Genomic DNA, 18,010 nt, shown 5'->3' on the forward strand with positions numbered 1-18,010 from the left:
AGTGGATGCCTACAACTACTGGTATTATAACTTTAGAACATTGTCTAGTCAAATGCAAAAATGGATGATAAAGATTTTATGTCTATCTTCTAAAATCCACCTTGTGAATCAATAAGCTACATCTCTACCATCTCGTGTGATGATCTAGTGGAAGGGTATGGAATGGGTGCCCCCCTCCCTCATTCACAGAGGAGGAACTTGCAAAAATCATGTCACTCCTGTTGGTAGCAGCCTCATCAAGTCATCAGGCAAAATTTCAAAACATCTAGGTAATTTTAAACAACACTTAGCCATCTTCAACACAAAATAACCATGAAAATGGTTCATTTGTTTCATGTGGGAAGGCTAAAATCCTCTTCAAGTTCTAGCAGTTTCCAGGAATATTTCCTCCTGGTCAGCCAGAACTCCCACTGTGCTGGCCATGTGATTTCTCCTGGCCAATCGTACCAAAGGTAGAAAATCTCTGACCAATCAGAAGTCTGTACTTCCTTGACAGGAAAAAGACCTCAAAATGGCTGCTAAGAAGATCTGGAAGTTCTGGACTTGATCAGGTAAAAATGTAAGAAAAATAGGTATTGTACAAAAGTTACAGTATACTTGAATGTGGTCATCCTTGTCTAAAAGAGTGTAGACTTGATGCAAGTCAATGTCTTTGTTCCAAACTCTTTTTACAACCATCCTTGATGGTTTTTATATAATCTTTTAATATAGAATTGTATTTTGTATTTTGACTGTTTAAAAGTCAAGGAGGTGGGATGTGACTTATAATAATAATTATAATGAAATAGGGAGAGAGAGCCCAATGTCATAGTTTACTGCCATGGATGGCATTTGCAGTTGCATCTTCTAACTTTAATTTTTTGTATGAAGCTAGAGAGCATTTTCACTCACTGGGGATACATTTGAGTCAAAATGTTGACCGTCCTACCTTGTATTGCTAATTTTCATATTCACTCACATAAAGTTATAGATTAACAAGAGTTCCACGATCTCATACCTTCGCCAAATGATGTTAACCCTTGCGGTTGAAGAATCATACAATTTTAATCATTGATTTTGAAAATAAGAGCCTCATTACCATGGATTATATCAGTTGATCATATTTTCCACTCAATGACAACCTTATCTTCACAAAAAGGCTATTATAGCACTTTCTCATAAATTATGCAAATGAGGTCATGATTTGAATAAATTATGTTTATTGATGTTCGCCTTCACTTAACTTCCAAATGTGGCAAGTATGAAATTCCCAGAAGTTACAACTATGAAATTATAAAATATTCCCATTAATTATGAAAATTAGGTCTTCATTTACATAATCTATATCCTCAGATGTTTTTTTCGTTCTCTATTACATGTCACAAGTGTTTCATAGTCCTATTATCGAACTAAGCAGACTTATAGAATTTCCTCATTAATTATGCAAATTAGCTCCTGATTTGCATAATTATCATTTGATTGTGTCAAGCATCACTTCAGCTACCTACATACCAAAAATCATGACAATCCGTCCACCGGTTCCTGAGTTATCATCCTTCGAAAATTTTTCAACAAATGCTCCTGCAGTTCCAGAACAAGGCGCTAGGGGGGCCAAACTTTTGTCACTTCTTCCCTACCCCAAGAGCTATCTACCAACCAAAATTCGTGACCCTGACATGTCCAGATTGTGAGATATCAAAACCGGAAGTTCTGCTGCAGTGCCAACAAAAGCCGCCAGGGGGCCCAAAATCTAATCATTTCTAGGTCTTATCAAGACCTACCCATCTACCAAGTTTCATGACAATGCATACTAAGCTTCTTGAGTTATGCTGTTCACAGACAGACAGACAGACAGACGGACAAACGCTACTGAAAACATAACCTTCTTGGCGAAGGTAATTAAACAAAACGTTCTGCATCATCTGCAGCCCAATAGCAATACGTATACCGAACAACAGACCAATCCGTCCAGCCGATCGCGAGAAACAGCTGCTGACAGAAATGTTTCGAACAATAGTAAAACCTCCTCACGGAAGGATATCTCCTTCCCCGGAGGTAAAAATTAATCCGCTCATCTACGAAACAAGGACAGTAGCTTAGCGCCTCAGATCAAAACCGCCCTCACAAAACTGCTGCCATAAACTACACATTGAGACCGGTGGACATAACCGCACTCCTCTGGAACAACGTATTTGTCGATACTGTAATTTAGATATAATAGAAGATGAACTTCATTTTGTAGTAGAATGTAGTTTGTATAACAGAGCGAGAATTGAATTTTATAGACTTATAACACCGATGTTTCCTCATTTTACACACCTAAGTAATACAGACAAATTCACATTTTAATGATCGTAGACAAACCCCCGATCCTTAAATTTGTATGTTCTTATCTTTTCTTCGTACTATGTTTCTACTACTACGTTTCTATGTCACATGTCACATGTCTGTCACATGTCTGTTACATACGTGGGTGTGTATTCAAGTTATTCCTAACCAAGCGGGTATGTTTGTACAAAGGTCTTCATTACCTTCGCCAAGAAGGTTATGTTTTCAGAGGCGTTCGTGTGTGTGTCTGTCTGTCTGTCTGTAAACACGATAACTTGAGAATGCTTTCATGGATTGACTTCATATTTGGTAGGTGGGTAGGTCTTGACGAGACCTCGAAATGATTAGATTTTGGGCCTCCTAGCGGCTTGTTATGGTACTGCAGCTGAAGTTCCGGTTTTGATATCTCATGATCTAGACATGCTAGGGTGACGAAATTTAGATGGTAGGTAGCTCTTGTGCTGGGAAAGAAGTGACGTGAGTTTGGGCCGCCTATCGGCTTGCTCTGGAACTGCAGGCCTATCTGTTTGAAAATATTCAAAAGACGATAACTCAAGAACTGGTTGACGGATCGTCATCATTTTTGGTATGTAGGTAGCTTACGTGATTCTTGATATAATTATGTGACAATTATGCAAATATCGATGTAATTTGCATAATCTATGAGAAAATTTTATAAATCAGCTGCATTCCATGATAGGACTATTGAAGCTTGCGAGATTGGTTATTGAGAAGGAGAGAAACACAGGCAGATATTGATTATGTAAATGAAGAATTAATTTGCATAATTAATGAGAAAATGTTATAATTCTGTAATGATAACTGCCTGGAATTTTATACTTGTGATATTTGAAAGTTCAGTTAAGGTAAACATCATTTAACATAATGTATTTAAACCAGGACCTTATTTGCATAATTTATGAGAAAATAATAGAATGGCACTGTTTGTTAATAGAAGAAGAACTTTATTGCACGACCATTAATATAAGACTGTCTTTTGGTTGAGAATATGATGAAGACTGATATAATTCATGTAAATGAGGATCCTATTTGCACAATCATGGGGAATAATCTATATCTATATTTGTCAGCCATTAAGATTAACATCATTTGGCGAAGGTATGAGATCGCGGAACTCTAGTTCATTCATTCATTCATTAAAGCCATAAACAACCCAGCGTGCAGGCCCGCGCGCAACCAAGCCCCGCGGGATCTCCTGACCGATCTGTATACACAATGTGACATCAGGCCGCCGTGAACAGGTTGAGAAGTCAGTACCAGCTCTTTACTTGTATCAACACCTAGTCTCCAACGTTAACATGCCTTATTATTCAAAATCTGGCAGAAACAACCCACATTTCCTTACATAAACAAGGACAAATACCGACGATACCTGATTTACACTCTGATCCAAACTGTAATATCTTGATAAAAAAACTCAAACTTATATTATTGATACCAAACGGTTTGTGTTAGATTGATTTACTACATAGCCTACTAAACATTTCTTTTTACTATTTAATGACCCATTCCCACCCATTTGTTGTTCTCTGTTTTTGTTATGTACTGTGTTATTGTATTCTATGTTTGGTGGTGAGGCAAAAATTAGCTATAGCTAAAGTACCTCATTATCATGTTTTGTATTGTATATGTTGAATCTGCAAAAAAAAATACCGACGAGCCCTTCCCACTCTGTTACGTCTGTAGGAGTTTTGCTAATTATCCCCACTGCAGAAGTCTATCGCGGTGAGGTTAATTGGGGCCCCCGTCGTGCAAAACCTACCGGGGAACCTAGCTGACTCGGGCGGGGAAGAGGAGCTGCAGCCCCAAAGAGAACCCGCCCCATCAGCGGTAGACTGAACACAAGGCTAAGAGAAATGACACCCTAGAAACACTATCAACAGATCAGAAGAGATAATAATCTGCCAATAATCTGCATGATAAAAACATCAGCATTTAGTATTACCCCAGAACGTACTGTATTCAAACTGCGTGATGGAGATGAATTTGTTAGGTGTCTTTGAGGACGCGTCAACTTTCTTACTACATTTGAGTGGCTTGCGCTAGAAATAACAAACTTTGGTGACTTTTCTTGCTACAGGGGTGATCCTCAACAGTGCGACATATTTTGTAGATACTGTACATAGTCCCTTACATCTTACATTGCTTCATATTTGTACTATTGACTTTAGTTCAGCTAAAAGGTTTACATTACTCTGCGCTTTCATTAGGACACAATGACATTATTGAGAGTTTCTATGATCCTAAAGCATGGGTATACCCAGTAAGATGTAACGTGTTTGATGAAAGTCAATTCTTTCCTATGGTTTGGGAAAGTAAAATATGATGCTTTTGCAGGGGTGAAAAAAAGTATTATATATAGCCACCGTTTATATCACTGTTATTTCAGTTCACTGTGGGAAATATATCTATGTAAAACGTCTTACTTGGGGAGAGAATGTGCTGCGTGTGTGCCAATCATACCGTTTGTCTATTATCTACGGACTTTTGAAACCCATATGCGCATATGCCACAACCAATAGCCGCTCGATATATCTAAGTACGAAGTCCTGCCTGTACATCTGTTTACCTGTACTTAGCCCGATAGGGCATGAATGTATATCTTACATCTACATGTTATCTGATATCTGGCATACCTAACTCGCGCCTAAAATGCCCATCACCTAAAATGCCACAGTACATGCTTACGTATACGTTCCGGTCGTGACATTTTACTGGTTTGTTTACTCATGTACAAAGTTCCTTTCTACAAGCTGCCCCTGTTCACCTTATTTGCAAATATTAACCCTATCTAGACCGGGCTTCTTATACCTAATCTAATGATGTCCACCATCTTGGATTTTGGCCAATGACGTCATCAAATTAGCATAAATTATGCATTTTTAATGATGAAAATAACATGAGATATTATTGATATTAGAAACCATGTGTAACTTGACATAAAAACCCATAAATTCTATTGTAAAACCAAAATTACTAGATGTAGCAAAATATGCCCGTCAGAAACCCGTTGCCATGACAACATCTCATTCCACTGATACAATATTTTAGGAATAGTCACCAAGTTTGGTCGTTCTAGCGCGAGCCGTTCGGAGTAGCCTGAGTGTCAGCTGTTGCATCCAACGTTGCTCTTATCCCAAACACGCTCTGAAGCACTTCCTGGATATCCCAAACACGTCGCGAGTAGGACTGCACGTCCCGGATATCCCGGATGTGCTTCATTCGGAGCACATCTGGGATAAGCGGGGGTGTTTATCCAGGACGTGCACTTGTGGGAGGAGCTGCCTGTTTTAGGAGGCGGAGTCTATCTCGCATGTGATTTTCGTGGTCAGAATGCCGCCATTTCGTTCTCCCCGTGCGAGGGTGGTGTACATGTAGAATGAATTCAGCTGCCGCAGTGATTCTTCCTTACAAATCTAACCAAAGAAACAGACACAAGTATGTGTACAGCTCACATATGTAACTGTCCTAGAATGTTTATTGGGTTAAACAAATGCAAGACACAATGGGTTCCGTTTGTAACGTGCCGAGTATAACAATAGTTACGTGACTGCTCTATCCATTAGTCGTCACAGCCATAAGAGCACATCCTGGATACGTGACTGCTCTATCTAGAAGTCGCCACAATAAGACTGCGGCACATTCTGGATACGTGATTGCGTTATCCAGAAGTCGTCACAGGCAAAAAGAGTAGCCTGGATATGTGGCCGCTCTATTTAGAAGTCGTCACACTAATGTTGATTGAATACACCATGGTACCAATCAGCGCACGTGGCTGCACCGGGAGAAGCACATTTGGGATATCCCGAAGTGTCGCCGATTGGCGACAAGGCTGGATAGAGCATGTTCTGGATACGTCATCAGCCTTGTTAGCTTTCGTCCGCTCCCCAAGATCCGCTCCCCGCCAACATGTTGGCGATCCGACATCAAAGTGAGTGCCCCCGGTGTAGATTGGGTTAACTGCCAACGATGTTGCCATTGATTTTTTTCCCATTGGAGAGATTGTGTATTGTAAGCTGGCGACCAGGCCTTCCGTTTGGCAACACCCTTGGATTACAACACTCAAGGATACATGTACGAGTACAAGGCGTAAACATGAGGTATGTAACGTTCAAGTTGTAATGATTCAAGGCTAGGGGTGTTAATTCCTTAACTCGTGCATGGAAGGATTATTCAGTAGCATAAAATGGCGATATATCCTGTATGAGACGCAGCGACTTCATGCCGTGCATGCGGCCAAAGTCCACATTGCTTTTGTACTGACCACAATCAACGCGCCTTGCTGAACGCAATATTTTAGACCACATGAATACACAATCAACCAAAGTTTTGCCAGCTTAAGCTTTCATCACTACCTGGCTATGAAGACCATAATAATCCAGCGACTGAATAGCCGGATTACCTATGCTATTCTTTGTATTTAAGCAATTGCAGGGGTTTCAATGGGATCATTGCTCAAGATCCGGGTCAATTAGTGCCCAAAGTAGATTATGATCGGCATTTCCTCCCATACACAGCAGACAAGAGTTTACACACCACAGTATTTCTTAAGGTCACCACAATTTTTTTTTTTGGGTGAACTGCAGCAATTTGGGGCACAAAGTCCCAAAATTACAGTAGTCCATTAATCGAACGCATTCTAGCGGTTTGTTTTTAGGTATTGCAGCGTATTGTTAAAAGTGAGGTAAAATTTAAAAAGTGTCAGGTGAATAATTTAGTGTACAGAGTGCCCTTTCTGCGCATGGCGAATGACAGGCCTCTCCCCATGTCACTTGAGGTGCTGCGCTGAGGAGAACCCTGTTGATTATAGGCTCATTCTCATTAAAATGTGCAAAATGGTGATTTTAGGTTCCAAAAATCGATGGTCTTTTTTTTTCAGGCAAACCTGCCTTATTTTTTAGGAAAACACCTCAATTAATGATTGCCAAAAAAATTCAGCTTAATTGTCATAGGAAATTACCAAAAATTTATGGACTTTAATAAGATATATTTAAACAATGCATTTTTTCTGCAGCAAAAACATTGGAACATCAGAATGAACCGGTTGTATGATAAAGCCTGTATTCATGACATCACCTCAAAAGGCAGTAGTTTAGGCATCAGTATATATGGAAGTGGTTCTGTAGTACATTATATACTGGCACATGCACACGACGTATCGAACACATGAAGATAGCTAAGTGTAGTTATTTTGGAAGCAAAAACGCAAAGAAGGGTAGAATATTTGAGTCTGATGACGAAATTGAGGGTTATTTTCCTTTCGATGCATATGTTTTCTACTTTACTTCCTTTGATTATGTTTATGGTGCACAGGGAAAGGAAATTTGATCCGTTGTTATGTCTTTTCCGCTACAGGTGTAACATCCGTTACCGGTAACGGATGTTACAAAACGGATATTTTGCTTGTTTTCTCCGAAAAGATCTCCAGTTTTTAGTTAAATCTTTTAGGTACAAGAAAGCATAAGTACTGGCATTTTAACACTGGTCAACGTTCTTATACCAGGTGAAGTATCTAACATTGGAAGTAACAAACAACGGTAACGGATGTTACACTCATTATTGTAAAGGATTTTGTTCGGCAAGGGTGGCTACTAATGGCAGCCAGCACTCCTTTTTTCTTTCCTTAGAAATCCAGAAAACCTGCAAAAATTCATCAAAACGTTAATTTCATGTCTTATATGTGACCCTATATAAACTTTACAACCGTCTTACTTGCGCGGTAACGGATGTTACAGAACTTGGCGACAGGTATGAACCACCTCGCACGACGTACAAGAATAGTGACAGGAGTGATCTGACTTGATCTGTCCAAGGACATTGTATAATGTCCTTGATCTGTCAGAGGCCCTGGCTAAGCCAACTTCACCGGCCAGCAAACTATTGTCGTTATGATGTTGCTACGCTTTAGGCTGCTTTCTAAAGTTGTCATGTCTTCTCAGGCGACAGCCGTTTTTTCGGGTGAGAAATCCAACGCCCGGCTATAATTTCTTCCAACTGACTCATCAACCAAACCTAGTTCTGTGGTACATATTTCGTGAAACATATTGTGTGTACTGGGGAAGCAAAAAACGCAATAATGAGGTCCGTGATTTGGCTCATATCTAGTCGTAAAGAGTGGCGACAGCATTTGGCACATTTGAATGAGAACGAGTGTATAGTGATACTTATGTCTCTCAAACTTAACCCTATTCAGACCGGGCTTTTGGGCATGCTCAGACGGGGTCCGCCCCCTGTAAGTCAACAACCACTTGTCGTAGGGCCACCAAATTTTCACAGAATGGTGTAGTAATATAATTAATTCATAACAGCAACTTTTGTGTAATTATGGCGTCATATGACGTCATTATGACGACATTAATGTTTTTTTTTGTAAAACCGTCCAATTTTTTTCCGTAAAACTCAAAGGAATACAACCAAACTTGAACAAAAAGTGTCTATGATAGAATATTAATGTCTGCTAAGACCCACCCCATCCTTCAAGGTTCCTCCCATATTGGTTACTATACTCTTGTCTAATTTTTACACCATACCACAGATAGAGTAAGTCCACAAGTTTGATAAATAATTCTAACGACTGTACCACGGCTAAAGCAGGAGGTGACGTCGTTGGTTTAGGTAAAAAAAAGATAATAGTTAAGAAACCTCCTGTCTCTCTTGTCTAGTTTTCACCCTTTTTTGATTTTGTTATACCCCAATTAAAAACGGGTGATATGTTGAGAACCCATATCGAGATGGTGCCTTAAGCCCCGGTCAACTTTGCTGGAGCGTTCTTTTAACGGAAGGGACGGGGGCCGGATTTCGATAACGCTCGTCACCGCGCCCAAAATGTGGGGAAAAAAATGAAAACACGGGCGTTGGCTTAGCGGTGCACCGCTGAAGCCGGCGTTGCTTTAGCGTTGGTTTAGCGTAGCGAGCGTTGGTTTAGCGGTGACGCGAGCGTTGGTATAGCGGCGTTCTGCGCATGCGGTTTAGTGGCATAGCGCTTGTGACGTACTACTGAGTTGAACGGATCGGTTTGTAGTAGGACAAGTTCTGACAGATTTTCCTCTTTAAGACCTCCCTGATTAAAGACCTTTATCGGAACTTCTAACTTCAACACCAAACGTTTAAGTATTAAACAAGACATGTTTTAAATACAAAGTGCTTTTATTAATGTAATATGACATTAAATAAGTTTCTTTTATAATGTCTTAGAACATTTCAAACAAACAGATCTAGAGCAAAATTTATTCGATGCATTTCCACTACTGGGGCCCCATTAACTCTCAAGTTTGTTTAACAATATCAAATAACATTTACAACAAAGTAATAAACATGAGTATTTATATAATAGCTAGATTCCAATTGAAGTCCTGGTCCATTTCTCACCGTATATATAGCCAAATTCTGATCCCGCTCCGACACCTCTATACCAACGCTAAACCAAAGTTCATTGCCGACATGGATCGCTGCTTCAACGCCCGACACCGTTCCAGCAAACCCGTGTCCGCTCGTAAAACGCTTGCAACCGCTCCAGCGAAGTTTGTGCGACGTTTGATCGCCGCCCAGGCAACGCAGGCGAAGCGCGGTGGTCCAGCGTTCAAGATTTCTGCGTTGGCCTATTATATAAACGGACCCAAGCGTCCACGAACTTGCGTCTAGCGATGCCAAACTTTGACTGGGCGTTGGTGGGGCGGGGGTGAACTTTGCCGGGGCGGAAAATTGCCCCCTCCTCACCGCTCGCAATATTTTGTGCAGCTCAAAACTTTCGGAGCGGTAGGAGGGCCCCTCCAGAAACATAAGCGGTGCCCGGGCGTACACGGCGTTGGTTTAACGGGGGCCAACTTCTGTTATGCTTAGGTCACAATTGAAGAAAGGGGCCCGCTCGGCGCGTGTTCGGCGTGTTTTTTGGCACTACCGAACGGAACCTGGACGGAGACCGGCGGGCTTCCCGACGGCTGCCGGCCTATTTTTGGCCCCGCGCGGTCGCCGAATCGATTTTAACTCAGAGTTAAAAACACTTCGGGCCCCGTTCGGCGAAATACGCCGAAGCGACGCCGTAACCTCACTGCCCGGGACCCGTCGGGCGGCCGAACAGGTACCTGCCTAAGATTATGACGTCACATGTGCTGATCAGTGCATCAGATGGTCAGGAAAAGGGGGTTGTAGGGAGCATATATAAACTCCTGCCTCAGACTACGTCGCACAGTTCACCACGTGTGTGTTACACCTTGTTTTTGTGTGTCAGAATGTCGAAGGGCAAGGGAAACAGCCGGCACGGCTCTCTTGCCAACTTCATAAAACAGATCATAACAGGAATAGAATGTGTCTGACATTATCTCTTGTTACATCATATGCCTTCGTAATAAAATGGAATCAGAAGTTATTGGCATTTATTTTCAGTCCAAATTTCAACTGAAGTAACGATATTCAGTGGTTTTATTGCTCAATAGCAAGGAGCTGCCACGGCACACTTCCTGCGTCACTGCTGAAGTACTTCCTGCGTCACTGTGGAAGTACTTTCGAAAGTAGGCCAGACGCACCAGTTCTGCCTGCCTCTCTTCTTCAGCTACCAATGCCAGAAGACCTACATGTAGGTTGTCACCAATCTCAATCTCAGACGGGCTTGTAAGTTGTTTGCAGGTTGCACTGAACGCTGCATCGCCAACTTCAGTCTACTCTTTACTTGACGTGTACTCTTTACTTGAAGTGAACGGTAGCAGGCAGTGCAGCGCTTATATATGTACCTGCTCAAAAACACGAGAGGAGCCCGTCGGGATCCCGCCAGGAACCCGCCAGGGACCTGACAGCTGCCCGGCCGAACTGTAAGAGCCGGTTGGCACCCTACCACACGCCGCACGGGTCAAGACGGGCGACTGACCGGGCACCGGACGGGTCCCTGACAGAAACCGGCCGCAAAAGTTTATGAATATTAATGAGAGCCGCCGGCCGGAGCACAAGCAGGCCCCGACAGGGAGCCGTAAAGGAACATTTAATTGTGACCCTGACAGTACGGCGCACGCTCGGCGTCATGACGCCGGCCGGCGTCTACGCCGAGGACATGCCGAACGGGCGCCGTTTCAAATGTGACCTAAGCATAAGTTAGGGCTGACATGTTTGACGCTACATGGCACAAACAATGCTATTCTTTCATAGCCAGTCTGTACAACTCCTCAAATAATATCATCCAGCCTGTTATCAAATCCGATGTAATCTTTGACAACAAATTCTTCCGAAATGTCTGGGTCCGTCTGTATTCTTATTACTCCGTGAAGGAGGTCAGGACCTCCGGACGGCTGGTTTTTCGTGTTCGCAGCTATAACACGGGGTTCTCTTTATGTAGTCGGCTTGCAATTTTATATGCCGTCTGCGGGCATGCCCGCGTTGATGCACGAATGTGTATTTCGCCGTTGCTGTTTTCGCGGTCAATGTAGTATTGCAAATGCACCCCTACAATTTTGAGGAAAATCGGAATGGTCCGGAAAAACCCGTTTTTGTTGTTTGGAATAGCGGAGGGGAGGAAAAGCCTCAGGCAGATGGAGGAAGGGGTCGATAAGTGGTACCAGATGTTTCTTCCCCATGTATAAGGTACGTATGGGGCAGTTTTTTAGAACATGTTCGCAGTAAAAACGCATTGTTCCGTACGCACTATTACTGTGTAATTTGGCATGTGGTGTGCCACTATGTCCGTGGTGATGCACGTCTTTTTATTTTCACCCTAGCAGTTTTGATACTGATGTTAATGCATATTTTTGAAACATCCCTATAATGTCGGTGATATGTTTTCGCCCGGGAATCTGACCGGCGGTAGTAACACTCGACGTAGTGAGTGGAGTCCCCCAAGGAAGTGTTCTTGGGCCTGTCCTCTTTACTCTATTTATTAACGACATGCCTGAGGTTGTATCAAGTATGTTAAGACTCTTTGCCGACGACACTAAAATATACAGAGCAGTTGTACATCTGTATCTGTCTGTATCTGTATCTGTATAGCCGGTATAACCGCCGTAACACACCAGCTTCGCAGGCACGCGGCGCGGCGGCAGCTGGCTACATTACACCGATCGACTTGTTACACCTAACCCTTGAACATCTAAATTCTAGACTTTGTTTAAAGCTATTTAGTGACAATGCCCCTACTGTACTTGGTGACAGCGAGTTCCACTCTGCGATAGTTCTAGGAAAGAATGAATTCTTGAACGCCTCAATCCTTGGTTGATAACTCTGGTACTTGAAGGCATGGCTATTTCTTGTTATCTTCTGGGCTGGTATTAGGTACTTAGTAATTGGGACGTCCACCAGTTTATTAGTCATTTTGCACATCATGCATAGTCTGGACATTTTTCTTCTGTCTTCCAGTGACACCCACTGTAGGTTACTTTTCATTTCCGTGACACTAGCACCTCTTTCATAGTTGTTCATGCAGAATCTTGCAGCTTGATTCTGTACCCTTTCCAGTTTATCTTTGTCTTTCTTTGTATATGGATCCCATACTGTCGCGGCATATTCTAGGTTCGGTCTTACAAGTGACGTGTATGCAAGTGATTTTACTTTAGTTGGGCATGCCCACAGATTACGTTTGATCACTCCCAATGTCTGTTTAGCCTTAGTTGTGATATTGCTAACATGTGCACCCCACTTAAGACCGCTTGTCAATGTGACGCCCAGGTACGGATGGGTTTTTGTGGTAGTTAGAGCCTGACCACAAAACTGGTAGCTAGTTTCGTGTGGTATTCGTTTGTTCGTTATGTGCATAATGTAGCATTTTTCGGGATTAAACTGCATGAGCCATTTTCTTTGCCATTCTTCCAGAGTGTTCAGGTCTTTTTGCAGAAGTTGTGAGTCGGTCTGTGTAGACAGCTCTACATACAGCAGACAGTCATCGGCAAATAACCTCACCTTTGAGTCAAGCTGATCTGGTAGGTCATTTATATACAAGAGGAAGAGCAATGGTCCCAGGACAGTTCTTGAGGGACCCCAGACGCTACTTTAACTGGAGCCGACGCCTTCCCCTCAACCACTACTGTTTGCTCCCTGTTGGTCAGGAAAGCATTTAACCATTTCAGCGTAGGGCCTTGGATTCCATAATACTCCAGCTTTGAGATGAGCCTGCCATGGGGGACATTGTCAAAAGCTTTAGTGAAATCAAGTATTGCTAAATCTACCTGCCGTTTACTGTTCAGTGCGCCAGCTATGTCATGGACTGTTAGTATAAGCTGTGTTTCTGTGGATCGTTTGGCTCTGAATCCATGCTGGTAATCCGTTAGTATACTGTAGCTTTCTAAGTGCTTCATGATTTGGCTATGGATAATATGTTCAAGAAGTTTGCAGGATATGCAGGTCAGTGAAACAGGTCTGTAGTTGCTGGGGACCGCTCTATCTCCCTTTTTAAAGATGGCGCATATATTTGCATCCCTCCAGTCTTTAGGGATTTCTGCAGTGTTTAACGAGTGTTGGAAGATATTGGTTAGTACAGGTGCGATTTCACAAGCTGTCATTTTTAGGAACCAAGGTGGTATTTGGTCTGGTCCGGATGCTTTAGGCGGATTGAGACCTTGAAGCATTTTTTCGACGCCATCAGTAGAAACTTCTATATGTTCCATTGGAGGAGTACAGGGCTGATCGAGAGATGGAATACATTTTGTATCTGTGGTGTCTTCCTCTGTGAAGACACTTTTGAACTGTGAGCTGAGAGCTTCTGCTTTTTTCCCGCTGTCACTGATAATGGTATTACCCACCTTTAGAGGTGCTACCCCTACAATGTCTTTCCTCAGTCATTTTATGTACGACCAGAAAGTTTTGGGTTTGTCGACTATAGCTTCTCCCAGTATGTCTGCCACGTATTTAGAGTGTGCTTGAGGGGGATTGTGAAAAACTACAACATGACTTAAAAAATCTTCAAGAATGGGCCATAAAATGGCAACTGAATTTTCATCCAAAAAAGTGCACAGTGCTTCGAATTGGAAAGGGACATCCAGCCTTTGAGTATACAATGACAAATGAATCTGGGATTATCCCCCTAGGTGTTATCCCAATGGAAAAGGATTCAGGCATATTAGTGGACAAAGACCTTGCATTTAAAGACCATCTACACAAAATTGCAAACAAAGCAAACCAGCTAACAGGGCTTCTATGGAGAACATTTCAGTTTATCGATCAAGAAGTGTTCCTGTTGTTATTTAAAGCCTTGATTAGGCCACATCTTGAATATGGAGCCTCTATTTGGTCGCATTACAGACAGAACCTGGTGCTCGAACTTGAGAAAGTCCAAAAAAAGGGCCACGAAACGAGTCCCAGGGTTAAGTAACCTAACCTATGAGGACAGACTAAGATCTCTAAAACTTCCAACATTAGTCTACAGGAGACTAAGGGGTGACCTTATCAACACATACAAGTTACATGCACGGCCTGTTCGACACACAGAACCCATTTCAACAAAACACAACATCAAGAACAAGAGGCCATAGCATGAGAATAGCAAAAAAGACCTCCAAGGGGAACACACGGGCACTATTCTTCACAAATAGAATGACCACTTGGTGGAACAGTCTCCCCGATGAAGTGGTAACCGCGCCCACAGTGAACTCTTTCAAAAATAAACTAGACAAACATATGGAATACCATCCAGTTATGTACAACCACACGGCCTTGGATTGTCCACACAGGCCGGAAATGACGATCCGGTAAAGTGAAGAGCAGCCTCAACGGGATAAATCTTCCTACCTGGCTGAATGGATCTACTATCTACTACAATGTATGACTGAAGTCTAATTGAATGCACAATGTCAAAGTAAAAGTCTAGTACATGATAGAGAGCAAACACTCTGTCTGCTTAACTATCGGACCAAAACCCAGAGTCAAATTAATCGCGAATCGTCTGTCCTGTGAGGCATAGCAACAAGGAATACTTCAACCAAACCCTTTTCCTTCGTTTTGAATAAATTAAACATGATAATTCCCCTCCCGAACAAATAAGATGGAATACTATTGGTAGAATTATATATCAAATTCGTGTAGTCGTAACATGCTGAAACTGAAGATTTAAAGGAAATACCTGATTTCGAGAGGGATGAAATCGCTGAGGGGACGAGGTAGGGGTGGGGCAAATCACCAGCCACTGGAAATTCCTCGGCCACTGTTCTACATTGTATAGTAATGTTCCTTAAAAAACAGTAGAGGAAAGATTCACGCCCCTCTGTTGCTTGACATATTCCAGCAGTGGGTGACTCTTGCATGAATCAGCAAAATAAAACAAAAATGTTTTTGACCTGTTTTTTTAAACGTGTTTCCGATAACGTCAAAAATGGCTATCCGCATAAGGTATTAGCAAGCGCTGGTGATATTTACAAGCAATGATATTTTATTGCAAACTCATGCCCTAGGGCTAATTGCAAACACAAAAGTTTGAGATAAATACATTGCAAGCAAGTAGAGACAATTCACAATCATGAAGCTTGTTGTGGGTTGAAGGCATAAGCTTTAAGGAAGGGGATTTACCAGAATTAAGCTTAAACTTAAACCTAAAACAAAATCCATCCCGTCAGGTTACAAAGATAAAATCGAGAGCAAGCAATGCTTAAGAATTCGGTGTATATGAATCGGTTTTCAGTATATCTATTCTATCTACATATATCTCTGGGTGAATCTATTTGTGGGTGAAGTCATAGCTACAAAAATATACTACAGTATATATCGTAAATAGAGTTTCAAATATAAGCGTTATTCTTCTTTTATAGGAAATCGATGCCTGTAAAGTGCATCTCTCTCCACATTCGCTGAAAGCTTTTTACGATTCTGAGCGGAAGGCCGATTTTATCCAGTCACAATGATCTAACATTGTTATCAATGATGGTAAATTATGCAAATTTTATGCAAAATTATGAAGAAATAGTAATTATTTGTAATCAGTAATTATTTGTAATCAGTGGCATGACATGCAAGTTATTTCAAAATTTGAAGTTTGAAGTTGGATGGTTGCTCCAAACTTCAGATACATGCGATTTTCCACTGCACGCGCCCCGTTTTCAGCTCACTCTAGACCATCAGCTGAATAGACGAATCTCTCCTAACTAGTTTCCCGACAAAGATCATGACTACTTCCAGAAGATGAAACTTCCAACAGCCCCCAACCTTCACAAATTGGGCAAGCAAGAACAAAGACAGAAACCGTAGCTACTACAGACTGTTTGATATGTCCCAAATTCCGCGTCGTTTCAAGAGCAATCACAAAGCTTAAAATTCAAACGAACACATTATAAAAAATGTAAGCTGCTTTGTCTTGTAATGTTCAAAGAAGAGGTCAAACCCAAAATATTTAGGCCACACTGACTTAATTTCATGGATGACATCCGCGCGCGCATCGATTTTCGCTTGTTCTAAAAAAAATGATCACGCCCAGCGAGGCTCTGGCCTGTCTCTAGCTATAGGCCTGGGCAGTCCATGGTAGTTAGCGACAATACGGAGCCGGGCACCCAAGCTACGGAAGCTCCACGAATCAAGAACTCAGTACATATTGTACATACAGCGCAGATTCATAAATTCCGCAAAAAGCCAGCATGTGCCGGCTTGTCCTATACGTTGCTAAGTACTGCCGAAAATTCACAATACCAATTTGTATTCATGTGATTTAGTTGCATCATTATTTTTGACCGGAATTTTTCTTATTCGCCCGCGCGCACTAATTTGGGGGTCTTCAGAGGATGTCATCCAGAAAATTAAGACGGTGTGGCCAGAACGCGAGCCACGTATTTCACATTGTCATTACTCATATCGTGTGATCAATGTTGTATTTGGTAAATTTTCTAACTTTTCAACTTGTTACTGTGATATATCACGGTAAGTGCATGCGACAATGATATGTATCTGAACAATAAAATGATTATATATACAGCATAGAAAATTTAGCCCTTCAATGAGCCAAAACATGTCCAGTGGAACCTTACATGAAAATTGGGCGTATCACATCCTGACACATTCACTTTAAGTACAGCTGAAGAAACATTTCGTTTACTCACTTATCTACGAAGCCGGCTCGTTCCACGTACGACTTGCCCGGGGTTTTTCTATCTGGGCTGTACCAGGCCTCCTGGTTCCAGCGCTCTGCTGGGATCTCCCGCATGCAGTCCTCTCCGTTCTCCAGCACCCGCCAGAACTCGTCCGGCCCCTCCGCAGACGGGAAGCGGCACCACAGGCCGATGATCGCCACCTCTTCGTCCATCATCGCCGCGTCAAACTTGTATGATAAGAACATGTTTTAGTTAGGTCGTCTTAAAAAAATCACTTAGACTGTTTTCTCAAAGGTAAAAAGGTAGGCGTTTTTGAAGCCGTAGGGGCAGTGGGTTGTTAATCCACTCTGACTAAAGGCATGGTATTAGAAGCCGGAGCCCATCCCTCTCCTTCCACCGCCTTTTACATCCCAACTAGAAGCCAGGTACCCATTTTACATCTGGGTCTGGGTGCAGTAAGAAAAGTTGTATAAACTACCTTTCTCAAGAACACGACGTCAAACCTAAAATTCAAGGAATCGAGCCCGTATAATTTGACACTTTTTAATCAACTTTTTGGGCGTTACCATCATATTAAGACATTATAATTAATTTTTCATAGAGGTAAAATCTACAATCTGTAATAAACGTGGAATTTTACCTTACAAGTACGTAAACGCGCATGTCGTCATCGCGTCCCTCCGTCGCGAAGTCGTTTCGTT

At 42.0% G+C, this 18,010-nt stretch overlaps 1 protein-coding gene across 2 annotated transcripts in view; it reads right to left on the bottom strand.

Moving 5' to 3' along the window:
• Window positions 1-18,010, bottom strand: part of LOC109471257 (phthiocerol synthesis polyketide synthase type I PpsD-like) — a 34,270-nt gene extending 16,260 nt beyond the window's left edge. For both annotated transcript variants that reach the window (XM_019770539.1, XM_019770538.1), the window contains exons 1-2: window positions 17,950-18,010; window positions 17,319-17,536 (exon numbers count right to left, since the gene is read on the bottom strand). In XM_019770539.1, coding sequence (XP_019626098.1) covers window positions 17,319-17,524 — 206 coding nt within the window. In that variant the 5' untranslated portion in view covers window positions 17,525-17,536; window positions 17,950-18,010. The remainder of the gene's footprint in view (window positions 1-17,318; window positions 17,537-17,949) is intronic.

This window comes from Branchiostoma belcheri, unplaced genomic scaffold, assembly GCF_001625305.1.
Source record: "Branchiostoma belcheri isolate BF01 breed outbred unplaced genomic scaffold, Haploidv18h27 scaffold243, whole genome shotgun sequence".
In the NCBI taxonomy this organism is placed as follows: domain Eukaryota; kingdom Metazoa; phylum Chordata; class Leptocardii; order Amphioxiformes; family Branchiostomatidae; genus Branchiostoma; species Branchiostoma belcheri.